The sequence below is a fragment of the Drosophila biarmipes genome, chromosome 2L (genome assembly GCF_025231255.1).
Source record: "Drosophila biarmipes strain raj3 chromosome 2L, RU_DBia_V1.1, whole genome shotgun sequence".
NCBI classification, from domain to species: Eukaryota; Metazoa; Arthropoda; class Insecta; order Diptera; family Drosophilidae; genus Drosophila; species Drosophila biarmipes.
The window spans coordinates 4,224,352-4,242,140 of record NC_066612.1 but is presented as its reverse complement, the minus strand read 5'-3'; the positions used below and the strand labels follow the sequence as shown (position 1 = coordinate 4,242,140).

General features: G+C 42.8%; 3 protein-coding genes across 7 annotated transcripts; 2 read left to right on the top strand and 1 right to left on the bottom strand.

Moving 5' to 3' along the window:
- Positions 1-679: 679 nt before the first annotated feature.
- LOC108036144 (uncharacterized) lies at positions 680-4,969 on the top strand. Its single transcript, XM_017112132.3, has 3 exons — positions 680-927; positions 3,720-4,256; positions 4,502-4,969. The coding sequence occupies exons 1-3, from the start codon at positions 867-869 to the stop codon at positions 4,711-4,713; spliced, it is 810 nt and encodes a 269-aa protein (XP_016967621.1). The 5' UTR covers positions 680-866; the 3' UTR covers positions 4,714-4,969.
- A 2,216-nt stretch (positions 4,970-7,185) lies between these two features.
- Positions 7,186-9,557, top strand: LOC108036055 (uncharacterized). Its single transcript, XM_017111997.2, has 4 exons — positions 7,186-7,344; positions 8,313-8,488; positions 8,557-9,187; positions 9,250-9,557. The coding sequence occupies exons 1-4, from the start codon at positions 7,281-7,283 to the stop codon at positions 9,447-9,449; spliced, it is 1,071 nt and encodes a 356-aa protein (XP_016967486.1). The 5' UTR covers positions 7,186-7,280; the 3' UTR covers positions 9,450-9,557.
- Positions 9,558-10,589: 1,032 nt separating this feature from the next.
- On the bottom strand, positions 10,590-17,625 carry LOC108036110 (probable multidrug resistance-associated protein lethal(2)03659). 5 transcript variants are annotated; one of them, XM_017112084.3, is made up of 10 exons: positions 17,377-17,625; positions 16,258-16,384; positions 16,107-16,192; positions 15,366-15,680; positions 14,692-14,900; positions 13,007-14,631; positions 12,419-12,942; positions 12,085-12,350; positions 11,097-12,026; positions 10,590-11,035 (listed from the first exon to the last, which is right to left on the bottom strand). In XM_017112084.3, the coding sequence occupies exons 2-10, from the start codon at positions 16,332-16,334 to the stop codon at positions 10,997-10,999; spliced, it is 4,071 nt and encodes a 1,356-aa protein (XP_016967573.1). In that variant the 5' UTR covers positions 16,335-16,384; positions 17,377-17,625; the 3' UTR covers positions 10,590-10,996. The 5 variants fall into 5 exon arrangements, with proteins under 5 accessions (XP_016967573.1, XP_016967575.1, XP_016967574.1 ...); XM_017112086.3 differs by having other exon boundaries at positions 16,258-16,355; XM_017112085.3 differs by having other exon boundaries at positions 17,439-17,625.
- Positions 17,626-17,789: the final 164 nt, after the last annotated feature.

Below are 17,789 nucleotides of genomic sequence, written 5' to 3'. Positions count from 1 at the left end.
AGAGTTCTAAGCCCGCCAGATACAAAATATAGAGGTGCCAATAAGGTGAGCCAATACGAGCCCCAACGAAATCTTCGTTAATTGTTTGGCTCTATCCAAACCACATTTGTTTGCTCTTCGTGCTCTGATATTGGATAATAATCATGGGACATCCAGGGCGTTGCAAAAGTGACGAATATTATGTAAATGAGATCACAGGCAACTTAATTTCTGGACTTTGGGGGCTGACTAAGAATCAGCTGCTTAATTAGCGGGCAACAAAGCACCTCTCAGGGGGTGTAAAACAAAAGGAGTGCGAAAAATCGTACTTCGAAGTGTAATGATTCCCCAGAGCTGAATCATGGCTTGGGGGAAAAGCCGAAGAACCCGAGATTCCAGCCCGGAAGAACCCATTTTCCCACATTAGCGTACGAAGAGAGGAAACCCCCATAAAGTTAAGAGAGCATTCGTATTCTCTTCCTATAATTAATTCGGGGCTCGTTTAGTCTGCATTATAAATTAATTTGTTATCACTGAAGAATTGGTAAACTCGTTCTACGGCCCGCTCTTCCCTCTCTTTCCGCCCGGCTCGTGCCATCTCTCTCTCTGCCGCGCACTCTCTTACGCATCGAAGCCGCTGACGTCGCAGTAGCTGCGCAGTCCGCTTTTTAAAACTCTATAAAAAGTCTCGAACAAATCACAAGATTTTCAGTTAAATTTCAGAATTCGCAAACTGCGGTCGCCCCAAAGAAACGCCAAAAACTAAACCCAGAGCGCGAAAAACAAGAGAAAAACGCCCCGTTTAACTAGTATAAATACTATACGCGAGAAGAAAATATTTAAAATATATTTATAAAACATAATATATTTCGAAATAAACACACATCATGCTCAACAAAAGCCCCATCGTTTTGGCCAGCTCTTTGCTGTTGCTAATCGCCCTGCCAGGTAAAAAAAAAAGCGTTTTGGGTATTTGAGGCTATTAGAGGTTCGTGAAAAGTGTCGTGATAACTTTGATGTGTCTTATTTTACCTAAATAGGTGTAAATCACGGGTGTATCAGATAGCAGAACCGAGGAATCAAGCCATCTGATAAACGTATCTTGAGGATTTTTACTTGTGGCCTGCGGCTAAAAATACAAACTCGTGTCTGAAGTGCCGTACCCACGTTCCCACATATGCAGCTGCCAAAAAAGCCAGCAAAACGAATTCAGAATTCAAGATCATGAGCATTTCGCCATAATATTTTGCATATCAAGCAGCGCTGACAACGGCGACATTTAAGACGGGCAATTTATTTGTTATTATTTAGCTGTCATAAATAATGCAAAGATTGTTGCGGGTTTTTTTTGTATTTTTTATTACCGCTGTGTGATGCGGAAATGTCATCCAACCAGAGCCAGTCAGCTCCCACCCTTCGAGCGAATTTCTATGGCATTATCATTCGGGCCCTCTCTAATTTATGCCTCCGATGAAAAGGAAAAGTCGCCCGGGGAAATGGCGTGTAATGAGCAAATATTGGCTGACATTGAGACGGGCAGCCCGCTGGCACAACTGCTAATTGGAAATGTTATAGTTACACTTAACACATTTCGCGAAGGCGGCCCGAAATGGAAAAACTCGTCTGGCCATTAGCACCACTCAGAAATAACCGAACAAAACCTGAATTTCTCAGATGTTTTCACGATCTTTCGACGCAATTGCAAGTGATTTAATTTGTAAATCGAGAGGAGTTACGTATATACTCGCAGGCACTTTGAAAACCCACTTTAAACTTGTTTTTTGTTCTTACCTAAAAGAGAGGCGAAAGATTAGTCGTCCAGAACGAACTTTGACTCAAGAAATATAAATGATTTCTCAATTACCCTTATACAAGCCGCATTTGCATCACAGAGAGTTATGGTCTGCGGAATAACCCAAGTAAACACTAACCCTTCCAGGCGCACCTCTGTTTTAACAAAGACCTCTGAGTTGCACTTTTGCTTTAATGCAAAAATAATAATAATATTAATGAGAAAGTCAAAGGTGCAAAAAATACTAAATGGCGTGGCGAGGTGGCGCTTATCACGTGCCATTAAACCCAAGCCCCGACAATACTATCATTACCCCGAGGAGAATTTAAGACCCCAAAACATCCCATCAATCACAGTGATTTATGATAAATTCAAAATAATAAATCAACAAAAGTTGGGCAGAGATATACAGAACCGTTTGATTGTTATAGAAGACGGTGACGATTTTATGGAACTTCCCACATTTAAATGATATGGGAATCTTTGAAGACTTCCTACATATATATTGATATCCTTTTTAAGAATCTATAGGACTCGATTTATATTGAACTGATATGTGGTATCATATGAAATTATACAAAATTTATAGAACCCTTTTACTTCTATAGTTGAGAAAAGATCAGTATGGTTTTAAGAACCATTTGAAGGCTCTTCTAATAATTTTGGTATCATATGAAATTATACAAACTTTATAGAACCGTTTTACTTCTATAGTTGAGAAAAGATCAGTATGATAATTTTTAAGAACCATTTGGTTTTGGTATCATATGAAATTATACAAATTTCTAGAACCCTATACACTAAAATGGGCTTTTATAGTTGAGAAAATATCAGTCAGTCAGTATCTATATCATATCATAAAAATGTATACAACTCTTTTAGATGTTCGTAATTCATTCTGCAAGAACGGTTCTCCCACGATCCTGATATCGATGGTATCATATGGGGACCCGTCAAGTTAGGATTACCCACGTCATCGGATAATCGTAGACGTCCATCAGCCTGACTATGACTCACCACCGGCACTCCGCTGATATCTAGGCATGGTGAGGGTAGCCGCATCCGTTGATAAGACAATTATGGCAATTATGCCAGTGTACCCACGCCGATAGGTTTTCCTATTTACCTGTTTGCCCCTGGCAAATATTTGCCAGTCGTTGCGATGACGATAACATGCAAATGGAATCGATTCGCCGGGGAGTGCGCCCAAGTAAAACCAGATAAAAACGGCTACTTGCGCTAGATCAAAGGCTACGCAAAGGCACTTACAAACTAATACTAAAGAATCGGCAAATAATACGCCAAATACTTCGGATTTCAATTGATTTATGGTGCTCACATGTTCTTTGTGCTTATTATCATCATTATCATTGGTCGACTATCGCGATATTTGTATTTGCCTAAGCTGTAAATTGAGCACTTTTAACTGATAGATATCTGGGCGTCCCATAGATACATATATGTTTGCAAAGGGCAAGGCCAGGTAATAAGCTGCATTTTGAGTGAAACCATAAAATTAAATTCGATATAGGGGGAGAACCGGAAAAGGTGCGCAAAAGTAGGGTATGCAAATTATAATCAATAAATAAAATATATATTTCATTAAGGTTTCTTTTGAAAGAAGATAACGGTTATAGACTCCCCTTAACAATTTGTTTATGATAATATATTTTATTAGTTGTTGAAGGACTTTTTGGCGGCGTTTTAAATAGTTTCCATTGTATCCAAATATCTCAAAAAAATTAAGATCAATAGAAACATTTTTGGGTCAACTTAAAAATAGGCACTGTAAGAATAAGAAATAAACCATTATCGAAATCGGGTCAATTTTTATGATGATAGAGTGATATATAGTGCTTAGAAATTTGGTAAAATATTGTTATTGATAAATATAGTTTTATGAATTCACTACATTCAATTAATCGAACATTTTCCCTTTAAATTTCAGTAATTCGCGCCGATCTCATGTGCTACGTGTGCGACGACTGTGCCCAGCTGCCGAAGGATGCACCCCTGCTGGCCTGCAATGAGGACTTCTTCAACCCGGGTGGCAGCACAGAGGCCTCCACGGTGACCACCACCACCACGACCACGGAGGCGAGCACCACCGCCAAGGAGGAGACGACAGCAGCTCCCGTAGAAACGACCACAGCGATCACGAGTGTTGAAACGGAGCCGCCCACCACAGAGTCCACGACGACCAGCGTGGAAACCACTGTGACTAGCGATGCCACCACCGAGAGCACGCAGAGCACCGAGGCCCCGATTCCCACGCCACCCACTGTGGGACCCGTGCAGACCACCACCGGTGTGCCCACGCCACCCGCTGAGGATCTGGCCGCCCTGTCCGTGGCCTTGAACACCACCCGCCTGGTGCCTGTGGCTGCCCAGACCACCACTCCCATTCCCTCCCTGGCCATCAGGCAGCGACGAGCAGTGGTCGACACTGGGGTCACCTACCACTGCTACTCCGTTCAGGTTTCAGGTGGGTTTACTATATAGTTAAGAAGCGATGAAATCTCCCCTATATCTCCCCCTACATATCTTAAATTTGTATTTTGTATCTTTATTATAAGTCATTAATCTACATGTATCTATGTATCTTAAATTTGTATCTTAAATTTTTATTTTATATCTCTATCTTATATCTTTAATCATCAAAATACTTTTCTATGCTATATACAATCTATTGATCCAAACTAACCTACTTTCTCCTCTTATTTCCCTCAGTGAACGGCACCATGACCACAGATCGTGGCTGCTCCCGGGTGACCACCATGGAGGGCGTTTGCGAGCAGCTGAAGATCCAGAACAACAACACGGAGCTGGCCAACTGCGATCCCTGCAGCATGAACGCCTGCAACGGAGGCTCTGCGCTGCAGAACTCCGCGCTGGCCTCCCTGCTCCTGGCCCTCGTGGCCTTTGCCCTGCAGCGCAACTAGGGGGCCGGCCACCATCCATCACCCGGTGCTCTAGCCTAGTATTCCTCGACTCTTCAACGCGAACACACACTCATCGGTCCGCGCTCATTGTTAAGTGATTCGAAAGTTTATGTAATTTTTAAGATTTACACAAAAGACATGCACACAAAACCGAATATCGAAATATATACAACTGTATTTAGAATACAAACTTAATCTAACCAAATGTAAAGCTTCAGGCGACTTAATAAATAATATGTAATATTAAAACCAGAAACCTTGCACTTTCTTTTTTAGATGAGCAAATGGGTGAAATCACCTGCCGACAAAGGGGGATGCAATAAAAACTTAAGCGAGTAAACACATAAGTTGTATCTTAATATCCTTAGAGGTATTTATATGGCTCTTCTTTTATACTGAGGAAGATAAGTGAGACCAGTAAGATCACAACCATTGATTTTTTCTGTCTTGCATCAAGCTGTTGAACAGATAACTCTTAGAAAACATTTTTTATGGGTCTCTTAAAAAGAAATTATGGGCATATGACTAATTTCTTTAATCTTATCGGGTTTCTACACCCCGAATGTCGAATGCATAAAGCAAACATAGACGGGAAATCACTTTGTACTACCAATGCCAATGTCACGTATACGCCTAGTGGTACGATTTCATTTGTTGAACAAACACTCCGTGTTTGAAAACAGGTGAAGGCATACTTTTAGGCCATTTATGCTAAACAAATTTACTCAAGACAAGCCCGAAAGCGAAATATAAAAGGAAATCAAACACACAAAAACAATAAGTTCCCATTGATTAGATAAGATAGTATTAAACAATTTTGGGACTTTGGGGTACGCTAAACGAAATAAATGTGCGGCCACGCGTTAATCAATAAACTGATTTTATAGCCCCAATTAAAAACTATAATGAACTTGATTAGATCAACAGTGTGGGACCTAGGGACTTCCTACATTTTCATTTTCTAAAACACAACCAATGCAGCTTATCTAGGATTTTAACCGATTAAAATGGGGGAAAGTATATGAGATTTTAGAACTGACCTTCGTGTTAGTTGTATTGATGAAACTTAGAGTCCTTTACTTAAGAATTTTACAGATTTCTGCAATACATTTGCATAGCTTTTAATATGCAAAAAAGGTTTTATTAAAACTTATCTATAATGGCAACTCCCCAAATCATTTCATATTATTGCGCAGGTCACAAACTAGACTTTCAAAGTTCCAATGTCCGAAAAAATACCCAAAATTACGATGATTTCGGTGCTCATCTATTAGGCAGCTGTCCAAAACAATATGAATCATGATAAATATATGTACCCAGTACTCGTTAGTTAACCATTCTGAAAACGTATGAATCATGCCAAACGTTTGTATTAAATGGTATTTGGCTGCACTGATATTGCTAGATTATTTATCGGAATTTATTTGGCGACTTCAACAGACCACGCGATCGGACCACGCTACAAAAATTTAGTTACTATACACTGAAAAAAATAATATGTAAAACATAGCCGAAAGCCTCGACAGCTATGGCTGCCATGCCTCACAGCAGATTAATCTTTATAAGTAAGCCTACAGTGTACAAATGAAATAATATGTAGAACATATCATATCATAGATAAGACGTATCTTATCATATATAAAACATATCGTTTAATATAACTTTTAATTTAAATTTAATTATTTTGTTAATGTCATACATTTTTAATGTTTTGCATATCTTACCAGTTTATAAAAATAGTTATTCCTGATTTAACTGAAAGTAAATTTGCAGAAAATTGAGATTAAAATAAACTCCTTATGGGAAATATCTCCCTTGGGGAATATCTTATATATTTACTTAATTTTTAAATTATATATTTTATTTCTAAGTGCACATATTTGCCAAGCCCACTGGCAAAAGCAAAACAAAGCCAAGAAAAGTCGACGACTGATCGGGCAGATTATAAATTAGTCAGCATATTTGCTTGGGCTTTGCTGGGATCCAAAACTGTAGGACCTCAAAAAGTTGGTCTGCCAATGGGTCTACAATAATGAATAGAAAAGTAAAAAAAACTGAATATTATGCGATTAAAAATGGCCGCCAATCAAAAGTGCAATTCTAAATCAGGCATGTATCATGGGTTAAACCTATCAGCAATAAACCACTGGACGGGGTCTTAGGCCCAGTTCTGGGAACGATACTGATCGCAAATAATATGGAGCTATAAAAAAGCAATTAACAATTACCGAAAATATATTCGTACATCCTGGGGAAGTTAATATCAAGTATTTCCCCCAGGGACCCTTCACATGCCCTATCGTTCACAATCGGGGAAATAAAACTTTATGGACCCGCCGTATCGCCAGGAAAACTGGCCTGAACGAACCGCTCCGCTTTTCAGCTACTTTCCTGCTCTGCCACGCTTATCAGCGACTGCAAATGATAAAAAGGCCAGGTTAACATTATATTTTATTGGTAGTTCCCGTTCAACCGTCGTGCGGTGCGATTCTTGTCTTTCAAACGCTCTGATCCTCGATAAAAAATCTCTTACCCGCTTCATATCCTTTCGGTCGAAAAAAGGAAAAATGCGTCTGATCACGGTTAACTTTTTGCTGATGGCCCTTTGTGCCTCCTCAAACATTTGGCCAGGTGCGAGTTTTGTATTCCATTATCTCAAAGTGCAGCGAACAGCGGAATTGATTTATTAATTCACAGTTTTTGAATTATTGATTGGTTAATCGCGTGTCAAACGTACAACTGGAATTCTCGTCAAGTTTACTAACTTTTTCAGTTCGGCAAAGGAAAAGTAGCCTCGCTCCTTATCAAGCGTGTTGACACCGAGTACCAGTCGAGAAATAACGCCATGGCCAGTGCCATTATTGAAATTAGTTTTGTAGTAACCAACAGTTCTAGCAAAAAACACTACATTTAAAGATTTGAATTTCAAGCACTAAAAAAGGATATGCAGGTTTATTGAAAGGATGCTGCGATTCCGTATGAATCTATTAAAGTATTATATTATAACAACACTGAAATATTTAAGTTTACCAAGATTACTCTTAGAAACCTTAAAAAATGTAATAGCATTGATAGGCGACTATGCTTTTTCAAATAAATTATAGGTTTATATCGTATCTTTTTCGAAAACAGTGTAAAGTTCATCTAGGTATCCCTTAAATTTTTCTAAAAATATTTATTATATACTTTTTTAAAATCGGGCATTCCCCTTTGTTACGCTATAAATTAAAAAATCTGAAAGATAAACAAGTTCCAGCGAATTGTGGACGACAGCCAGCTTATTGTTTGATTAATTTTAAAAAATGGAAGCAGAACAGTAGAGTAAATGGGGGAAGCACACTTCGAGTTGAAAGGTTATCTGGCAGAGGGGGAACTCAAGTACGTTAACCTAAAAAGACGCCATGTGGGCGTAGAAAGGTGTGCGATTTGCCTGATGAGGCAACAGCGCCGATGTTATCTGGTATTTGATTTATCAATCAGACTTATTGCCTGCTCTCGAGCGACGAATTTTATCTCGCTCGGCCTTCGGCCCACTTGCCCACCTGCCCATCACCCCCTGCTCGTTCCACTGACTCACCTTTACCCACTTTTTTTTCCAGCGAGTGCCCTGGAGTGCTACAGTTGTGCAGGCGATGCGTGCCGCGTGGAAAACGTTCCGACGGTCTCTTGCACCCTGGATGCCTCTTCGGCATTTGTGTTGAAGACAAGCGCCGCCTTGAACCGCTTCAGACGGGGTCTCCTTTCAGTGATGCCAAGAGCGGCAGAAGACGATACGGTAGGATCTGAAGACCATACCATAGTCGTCCTAGAGAATACACAGTCTAATGTATGTTTCTTCCCCAGGAACCCACACCTTCACCCGCAGAACCTGCTACGGATTCTTCGACTGCTTCTGCTAGTGAATCTACAACCGTTTCGACCCCCACTGATTCTACAACCACGGACTCTACAACCACAGAATCTTCATCCACTGAACCTACTACGGTTTCTCCTACTACTGAGTCTACCACCATTACGGATTCTCCGACCTCTTCGTCTACTGCTACAGCCAGCTCGGATTCTACAACCACAGAGTCTTCAAGCACTGAATCTACTACGGTTTCTCCTACTACTGACTCTCCGACCACTGACTCTACCACCACGGATTCCACAACGACCGATTCTACAACGGATTCCACAACGACCGATTCTACAACGGATTCCACAACGACAGATTCTACAACCGAGGATTCTTCAACGGATTCTACAACCACGGACTCTTCAACAGATTCTACAACCTCGGATTCTTCAACAGATTCTACAACTGACTCCACCACTACGGATTCAACAAGCTCCTCCACAACCTCTTCTACAGCTTCTTCTACAGGCACAGATTCTACAAGCCCTACCACTGATGCTACTACTGATGCCACCACCAATCCTCCTCCCGTGAGCTATAAGCTTGCCGCCTGCTACAGCATCTACAAGGACGGAGGTGAGCCCACACAAAGATTTGTTTATTTAGCAAGAAAACTAAACCCAACATTTCCCCAACAGAGATAAACCGTGGCTGCGTTCAGGTGCCCGAAGGACAAGGTGCCTGCCAAGCGGTCAGGAAAGAACTCGACGTTGCAGAAGACTCTGCCGACGAGTGCGACATCTGCTTGACAGATCACTGCAACGGAAGCACTAGCCTGAAGGTCTCTTTGGGTGCCATAATACTGCTCTTGACGATGGGGCTGAAGAACCTTCTGTAGGAGAGGGTGCCACATTATTATGTATTATGTATATATTTGTTAGTAATTGGTATCCGTATTTAATTAATTAACTGTTGTCAAGAATAAAGTGGCAATTTCCAAACATAAGCTTGTTTTTCATTTATATAAAGTAGAAAAACCTATGTACACAGTACTTCAAAAAGGGTATCTCTCCTTATTTAAGCAGAGGAAACTTGAGTCTTTCTGTGTCATATTCACACGATATATGTATATATTGTTAGTATCATGCAGCTGATTTTGCAGAACTTTATTTTGATTGATTTAATAATCGCCTGACAGTTGTAAAAATGTAGTTTACTTAAAATATTAAACCATTTTGCTTCGATCAGAAGAAAATAACTTTAGCCCCTTATCTACGGTGTGGACGCGGGTTTCCTGCACAAGCAAAATTTCTTAGAATTGTAGACCTTCCAGTTTGACGGTCACTGGCTTATGCATTGCATACTTCTGGGCATTAAACAAACTTTCTCTTATCAGCAAATCTTTTTTTATTTCTAGCAGTTCTCTTTTGCGTTAGGAGGCACGCGAATTAGAAAAGTTTTAAGAAATTCCTTTTTAACTTAATAAAAAATAAGTGAAGTTATAATACCTTGATAAGTACTTACCTTATCTAAAGAGATTCCTATCTATTGGTGCATCAACCATTCAGTTAATACCCTTGGCATTATTGATCCCAAGAAATATTTACTTTTAAGTAGGTACATAATGTGAGGCATTATTTTTTGAATAAACAAATATATAAAATATATACAATTCATTAATAGGACACAGTTCACTTAATAACTGGGTCTCATGAAAGACTGGGATTCTGGGAGGTTTCAAATGCCTTTTTTAAAAGTAAATATTAAAATGGACCATTTTTTGATTAAAATTAGATTTAGAAACATCCAGGATGAGATATTTTACATCATTTATATCGCATAGACCCATAAATGTGTTGAGAACAAAAGGGTTTTGGCCTAGACTCATCTTTTAAATTGTTAGAAAATAGTATCAGATTAAGGGTGTTTAATTTTCGACACGGTAAAGTTAAAACGAAAATGTCACGACCTTTGAAACTCCACTTTTTTAATTACTAGTTTAATTTTCATTTTTGTCGCCCTCCCATATAAAGCGATCTTTCCCTTTAATTTATTTATTAATAAACAGATAATCCCTATTCAATATTTTACATTTGTAGAAGGCATAAAAATAGAATTTGTTATTGGCTTGCAACTATTTATATAAAATAAAAATTAGCCTACAAGTAAACAGACACAATATTTCATTTATTTTTAAAGGCACTTCTTCTTCTTTGCACTTAGTGAAAGTTAAATAAATACAAATAGTAAATTAGGCAACGCGATCCTATACAGTTTTTGAGTTACATAAAGTATTCACATGCATACGGACAAACATATTTACATTCACACGAATTGACACATTCAAAATATTAACATTAGTTAAACTAGTTGTATCCCGCTAAAGATTCGGTGACAAGCACCTCAGCTTAGTTTTAAGCACAAAGTTCACACAACAGCTGGGTCTCATGAGGAAAGACTGGGATTCTGGGAGGTTTCAAATGCCTGCAAGTAAATGTAATACATTAATATTTATAGTCCTATCTGGAAATCAAGAAGAACGAACCCTTTGTGCGACCTTCAGCAGAGCCTCGTAGGTGGCGTGACCCGTCTGCTTGACCATACCGTGGAACACCTTGGAGTCCGCCGCCGTGAGCAGCTCGTAGGGCGTGCCGAACTCCACCGCTCTGCCGGCGTCCATTACCAGCACCTTGTCCGAGTCCATGATGGTGTGCAGGCGGTGGGCTATCGTCAGCACGGTGCACTCCTTGAACTTGTTGCGGATGGTGGTCTGGATGAGGCCGTCCGTCTGCGGATCCACATTGGCCGTGGCCTCGTCCATCACCAGTATGCGGTTCTCCCGCAGGATGGCCCGCGCCAGGCAGACCAGCTGACGCTGGCCCACGCTGAAGTTGGTGCCGCCCTCGGTGATCTTGCTCTGCAGGCCGCTGGGCAGGTCCGCCACCACGTCCTTCAGCTTGACCTCCTCCAGCGAGCGCCACAGCTTCTCGTCGCTGTACTCGTCGAAGGGATCCAGGTTGTAGCGCATGGTGCCGGAGAAGAGCACGGGCTCCTGGGGTATGATCGAGATCTTGCTGCGCAGGTCGTGCAGACCCATCTCGCTGGTGTCCCACTTGTCTATCAGCACGGATCCGTCGTTGTAGGAGAGTCGGAAGAGGGCGTTGATCAGCGAGGACTTGCCCGCCCCAGTGCGTCCCACGATGCCCACCTTCTCCCTTGGTTTAATGACGAAGCTCAGGGACTTGAGCACATTCTCCGCCTTCGGATCGGGGGTGTAGCGCAGGCTCAGCTCGTCGAACACGATCTTTCCCTGCTTTGGCCAGGACTTGGGAGGCTTCTTACCGGCCGGTGCCTCTAACTCCCCTTCCGGCTCAATGTCCTCGTACTCAACCACTCGCTCCACGGCGGTCATGGTGTTCTCCAGCTCTGCGGATTGACGCATACCCCACTGCACCATGCCAGTCATTCCCATGGCCTACGAAGATATAAGGATTAAGTAAGTCAAAAAAGAATGATTTTTAATGATGACTCACCTGGGTTATGGCTAGACCCACGTCTCCTCCGTTCGCGGGAGGAAAGACAAAGAAGCTGAGCGTAATGATGGCTATGTAGATCACACAGAAGCAGTCCAGCCAATAACCAAAGGCTCTGGAGGTGCTGATGAACATGTAAAATGCGGAGCTATGCATATTCTGGTAATTGTCGAACTCCGCCTCCAGGACGCGCTGGGCTCCAAAGGCACGAATGGTGGACAGTCCGGTCAGAGAGGCAGCCAAATGCGAGTATACGGGAGACCGAGCTATAGAAAAAGTAACAAAAACATTAGCAAACATTCTTTACATTCTTAGCAAGATAATGGTCACTTACTTATGGCTTCCAACCGCTTCACATCCCTCGAGGTTTTCAGGTAGAAGGTGCGCAGCTGGTAGAATATAATGCCCAGCACTACGGTTGGAATGAGGAACAGTGGGTTGACAATGGCTATGACGATCACAATGCCAGCCAGAGAGAGGAAGATCTGGATGACGTCCATCATCACTGCGGGCAGTATCTCGTCCACTTGTCCCATATCCTTTGAGAATCGGTTCAGGATACGACCAGACGGATTCGTGTTGAAGAAGTACATGGCCGCTCGGGTGATTCCACGGAACATGGAGTTGTGCAGTCGAATGGAGGCTTTCATGGCCAGGTTAAAGAACAGGAAAGAGCGCGCCACGGTCACCAAAATGGTGAGCACCGTGATCACCGTAAAGATGTACGTATCCAGCATTTCAGCGTCCACCGACAGGCCCAGATCCTGCAGCCAAGTAGAGAGCCGCGACTCCAGTTCCTCCGAACGTAAGGTATCGTTATTATCAGCACGGTAAGCCACGTTTCCCTTCTTGGTTACCCTAAAAACAAAATAAAGGATTGGTTACTTAAAGTTCTATAAATCATATATACTCTTTTTCCTACCAATAGGACAGAAAGTAGTCACCCAGCGAAGCCAATCCCTGCGAGAGCACACAGAAGCCCATCATCACGAAGAAGGCAAAGAAACCGCCGCCCGCCTTGAAGTACTTTCCGTACAGCCGCAGGCCGATCTGGCCTACCACCTGGCGTTCCTGGTTGATGGCCTGTTCCGCCTCGGGTTCGCCCAGACAGGAGTCGGCCATGGACAGCAGGGACTGCTCACTGTTGCGCCGCTGGTCGGAATGGCTGTGGGTGTAGCTGCCAGAACGGGAACGTGACCGCTCCTCGGAATGCTCATCCCGCTCTGGGTCAGCCAGCATGGCGGCAAAGTCCAATCCGGATTCGCGTAGCGATTCGTACGTGCCCACGGCACTCACACGACCCTTGTCCATGATCACAATCTGATCGGCGTGCTGCAGAAACTGCAGCTGATGGGTGGCCAAGATAACAATGCGCTCGCGCAGATAGCCACGCATGCACTGCTCGAAGAGATGGCGGGCCACGTGAGTGTCCACGGCGCTCAGAGGATCATCCAGCAAGTAGATAGAAGTCTCCCGATATACAGCCCTTGCCAGACTGATCCTGGCCTTCTGTCCACCCGACAACGAAGCTCCTCGCTCTCCCACAATGGTCTTATCCTTGAACGGAAGCAGCTCAAAATCGCGCTCCAAGGCGCACTTCTTGACCACCTTGGCGTAGCGCCTGCGATCCATGGGCTGGCCGAAGAGAATGTTCTGACGCACGGTGCCGGAGAAGAGCCAGGGCTCCTGGGAGGCATATGACATGGTGCCATTGACCTTTATCTCGCCGGATTCAGCGGGCAGCTCTCCCAAAATGGCTTGGATCAGGCTGGATTTACCGGATCCTGTGCGTCCCACAATGCCCAGCATGGTGCCAGGTTGCACGCGAAGGTTGACTCCATTAAGGGAGTAGTCCGGAGACTTTACATCCCATTTGGCCATAAGTCCGGTGATGGAGATTCCCGCCTCCGACAGCTTGGCGTTCTCATTAATGGTGGTCAGAGATGGTCCCAATAGCTTGTCCTCCGCCTCATCGCGATCCTCCACTCCGGCATGAAGCGTGGCCTGATTGCTGCCTGACGGATCCTCCGGAAGATCCACACTCTTATCCGACACATTCGTCTCATCGGACTGCATGTACTTCTGCACGCGCTTAATGGACACCAGGGTCTCGGCCATCTGGGAGATGCCCTGCGGGAAGAACACGGTCATGGTGGTGCGCAGGATGTTGTAATAGGCGGTGATCAGGAAGGCCACTTCCGGTGTGAGGAACGCTCCGAGCAGCACGTAGCCCACCAGACTCAGGAAAATGGAGACTCGCGTCAGGAAGATGATGAAGGAGAGCAGAATGCCCCGGATGTAGGACACATGTCGGATGGCATTGATCTCCTTCTTGCGCGCATAGGCCACCATTTGCTCGAAGGGCAGTTCCCAGGCGTACATCTTGATCACCTGGATGCCCGAGATGATCTCGTTCATCATCCGCACGCGTTCGTCTGTCCGCAGGGCGGTCCTGAGTCGCAGCACCGAGGTCCTCTTGCCCAGATACCCTTGCAGGGGGATAAAGAGCAGCATGAAAGCCACGCCAAACACGGCAGCGATTCCAATCTGTAAGGATAATTTAGTTTGTTACTAACGGTTTATTAGGACCAGGGGGTTACCGCTCACCTCCCTGTACATCAGGTATGTGATAAAGAGGGTCTCTAGTGGTCCCACCCATAGGTAGTGCACAAAAATGGTAGCCAAGTCCAGCCGGCCCACATCGTTGGACATAAGATTGACCACATGCCCAGCTGTGGTGTCTCCCAGTGCCGACTGGCTGAGCCGGAGGGCCTTCCTATAGATCATGCTGCACAAACCAACGCGCATCTTGAGACCTGCGAAAATGCATAGATGGATTGTTGTAGCATTATTACATATACATACAGGCTAACTTTGCATATCAATCGAAATGTAACATTCCAAATGTAACTTTCGAAAAACATTAGTCTGTTACTATAATATTTGTAAGCAATAATCCAAGTGGAACTGCAGATTAAGTAATTAGCTGTTATTATTTGCCAACTTTTTATCTAATCCGTTGTTATACAAACTGGGAAGGGGGTTTTCCGTCTACTAATTAGCTAATTAAACGGACCGACCACTAGGTCAATGGATAAAGTAATCAATGGCTACAAATGTTGATCTGATTTAAAATATATAAAATATAATATAAAAGGAAAAAAAATAAATTAATTTATTTATAAAGGAAAAGTTGGGATATTTAAAGAGCACAATGTTTACTTACTAAATTCCTTTCTCATCTTCTTCTGACTAACTATATATACAAGACCCTGACTCACCCACATGCATGGTGCCCAGCATATAGGGATGCATTATGATGACGTTGAGGGCGCTGCAGAGGATCACTCCGGCAGCATAGTAATAGGCCGATTGGATGTTTTCCGAGTCTTGGCTGTGTGTGTAATAGGCGATGAGTTTCAGCAGGAAGATTGGCTGCAGCGTTCGTAGACCCAGTTCCAGTAGGAAGAGCACCAGGCCCAATAGGGCAAAGTACCAACCAAAGACACGCAGTAGGGCCCTCAAGAGATTGGGCTTCCCCTTGGTCTTCTCAAGCTCCAGCTCCCACGAGGCGCACAACTTGTTGCCCAGAGTCTCTGGAAAAATTGCACAGATTAACACAATTTAATCGCAGATGGGCGGTCCAATAAATTGGGATTACGAAAACAATGATTGCCCAGAGACACAGTTATCAATTTGGGAAAGTAAAAAGGCAGAATCATGGGCGCAATTGAAGAAAAAAGCGAATCAATTAAGACGGTCAACGAACATACTATGTGCATCGATCAGTCAAGTTAATTGTGCTCGTGATAACTACATACAGTGCGTTTGGTAAGTGTAAAACGGTTCGGATCACTCCATTATCATTCCATTATCTATAAAGGCTATGATGTTCGACTGTGACTTCCACTGATATCGAAAATCTCCAACTGACATACAAATGATTTGATATGCTTATGCTAAATCGATTTGGAATTTCGCAATTTTCTATTGAATGAGTCACAAGCATAATTTCACCATACCCGATTTGTGCTCTTTCAGAGCCCTGTAGAGATCCTTGGTATCCAGAGTGTCCTTCCGACCCTTGATAAAGGTGGGCATGGTGTACCTATGGTATATAATATTTTTACAATTAAGATTAATATATTTTTAATATTTTTAGCTTATACTTACCAGAAACATGCTGCCGAAATAAAATTGGAACGTTCTCGCGGATTCTCCGGCAAGTCTGCCGTCTTCACCGACTGCATGTTGAACCGCCTCTAAAGAAACTGAAATGGAGGGCGGTGAAGGCACAGTACTATAAGTAAACCATAAACCGAGCAATATCAGATGGTGGAAATATGTAATTCTGCTGAGTGGTTTTAGAAACAAAAGTCGACAGGGGCACAAACACGACACGTCTTAATCAAACAAACATTTTGTTCTATTTATCTACGATTGGTATTGACGTTGGCTTGACGACCCAGAGAAGTCGTCGTAGTTTTCACTTTCTGGGGAATATCCATGGGCTGGGAACTTGGGGATGGTGGTTGTGTCATTGCTCATAAGTTTTGTAATTCGTCATAATAGGGCTCGCTTTAGCGACGAGCCCAGGGAATCAGCAATGTTCAAGAGTTGTTTAGTTCCCTTAAACAAACCACGCGCTTGCCATTTCGCTGTACAGTGAATATTAAGTAAATGTTAATTTAAATGTTAATTTAAACGTGGTCTCTCAAAACAAGTGCTACATTTTTAAATATTTGAAAAGTACATTGTTTTTGCAACTTGCTCTCCTACTTTAGAATGAACGAATACTTTTGGGTTTAATAAAAACTTGAAAATATTTTCCTGATTTGCCTGAATTGTTAGGAATAGATAGAACTAAGCTTAAAAGTTTGGAAAACCTTTGTTTTAGACCGCTGGCACACGTTTTCTCGAATTTACAGAGAGTTACACCTATTATGCATTGTAATATATCTCTCATCCGGTATCCACTGTAATTGTCTGTTTCTTTTCTCGCCTGTTTCACTCACTCCTCTCGAGAACAAGCACTTGGGGCCTTTACCGCTTAGCCATTCCGCACATAAGTCTGTACCTATATATATTTATATATGCGCGCGGGTGTACCATTCGAACCACGTTGTTGCTGGCAAAAAGGGAAACTTTTATCCAACTGATTGCAAACAGAAAGAGACATTACACTTATCGGCAAACAAACAATAATTGCGCAGAGATAAAGGCCGCATCGATGGTTTTTCGCTTCTCTGTAAATTATCTAATCACATGGATTTTTTCAGGCACACAAATTACCAAGCGCAATCGGCGAGCACAATTAAAATAATTGCCAATGCCTGCGAACCGCATGCACGTACATTTGTTTCAAAATTGTTTACATTCAATATTCAACAATATGGCTATTGTTGCTGGCGAACGTGAGAAAATCGCGATAGGATAGGAGGCGCAGACCCGGCAAAGCGAAAACAAAACCTATACGTAGTGTAAATAATAAAACAAACTTCGGTCCGAGCGCCGGAAAGGCCAGCGGGCTACTGAAATGAAATGCTGAGTTCTGAACACTGGCGGTTTCGGATTCGGCGGCTATCGGCTCCAAGTACGAAAATCGCCCCCAACCCCAGGCGCTCCCAAGCTACAGGAGTCCCTCCCTAGCGCGAAACACAAAAGGCTTCTTAAGGTATCCCTTTGTTTTAGTTTGTAGTGTGAAA

Bases quoted from the DNA above. Each gene is read 5' to 3' on its own strand.
- LOC108036055 (XM_017111997.2), top strand. From the start codon at position 7,281: ATGCGTCTGATCACGGTTAACTTTTTGCTGATGGCCCTTTGTGCCTCC. The intron at 7,345-8,312 runs GTGCGAGTTTTG...TTTTTTTTCCAG, and splicing joins CTCCTCAAACATTTGGCCAG to CGAGTGCCCTGGAGTGCTAC. The intron at 9,188-9,249 runs GTGAGCCCACAC...TTTCCCCAACAG, and splicing joins CAGCATCTACAAGGACGGAG to AGATAAACCGTGGCTGCGTT.
- LOC108036110 (XM_017112084.3), bottom strand. From the start codon at position 16,334: ATGCAGTCGGTGAAGACGGCAGACTTGCCGGAGAATCCGCGAGAACGT. The intron at 14,901-15,365 runs GTGAGTCAGGGT...GCATTTTCGCAG, and splicing joins GCTGGGCACCATGCATGTGG to GTCTCAAGATGCGCGTTGGT. The intron at 12,351-12,418 runs GTAAGTGACCAT...CTTTTTCTATAG, and splicing joins GAAGCGGTTGGAAGCCATAA to CTCGGTCTCCCGTATACTCG.
- LOC108036144 (XM_017112132.3), top strand. From the start codon at position 867: ATGCTCAACAAAAGCCCCATCGTTTTGGCCAGCTCTTTGCTGTTGCTA. The intron at 928-3,719 runs GTAAAAAAAAAA...TTTAAATTTCAG, and splicing joins GTTGCTAATCGCCCTGCCAG to TAATTCGCGCCGATCTCATG. The intron at 4,257-4,501 runs GTGGGTTTACTA...TATTTCCCTCAG, and splicing joins CTACTCCGTTCAGGTTTCAG to TGAACGGCACCATGACCACA.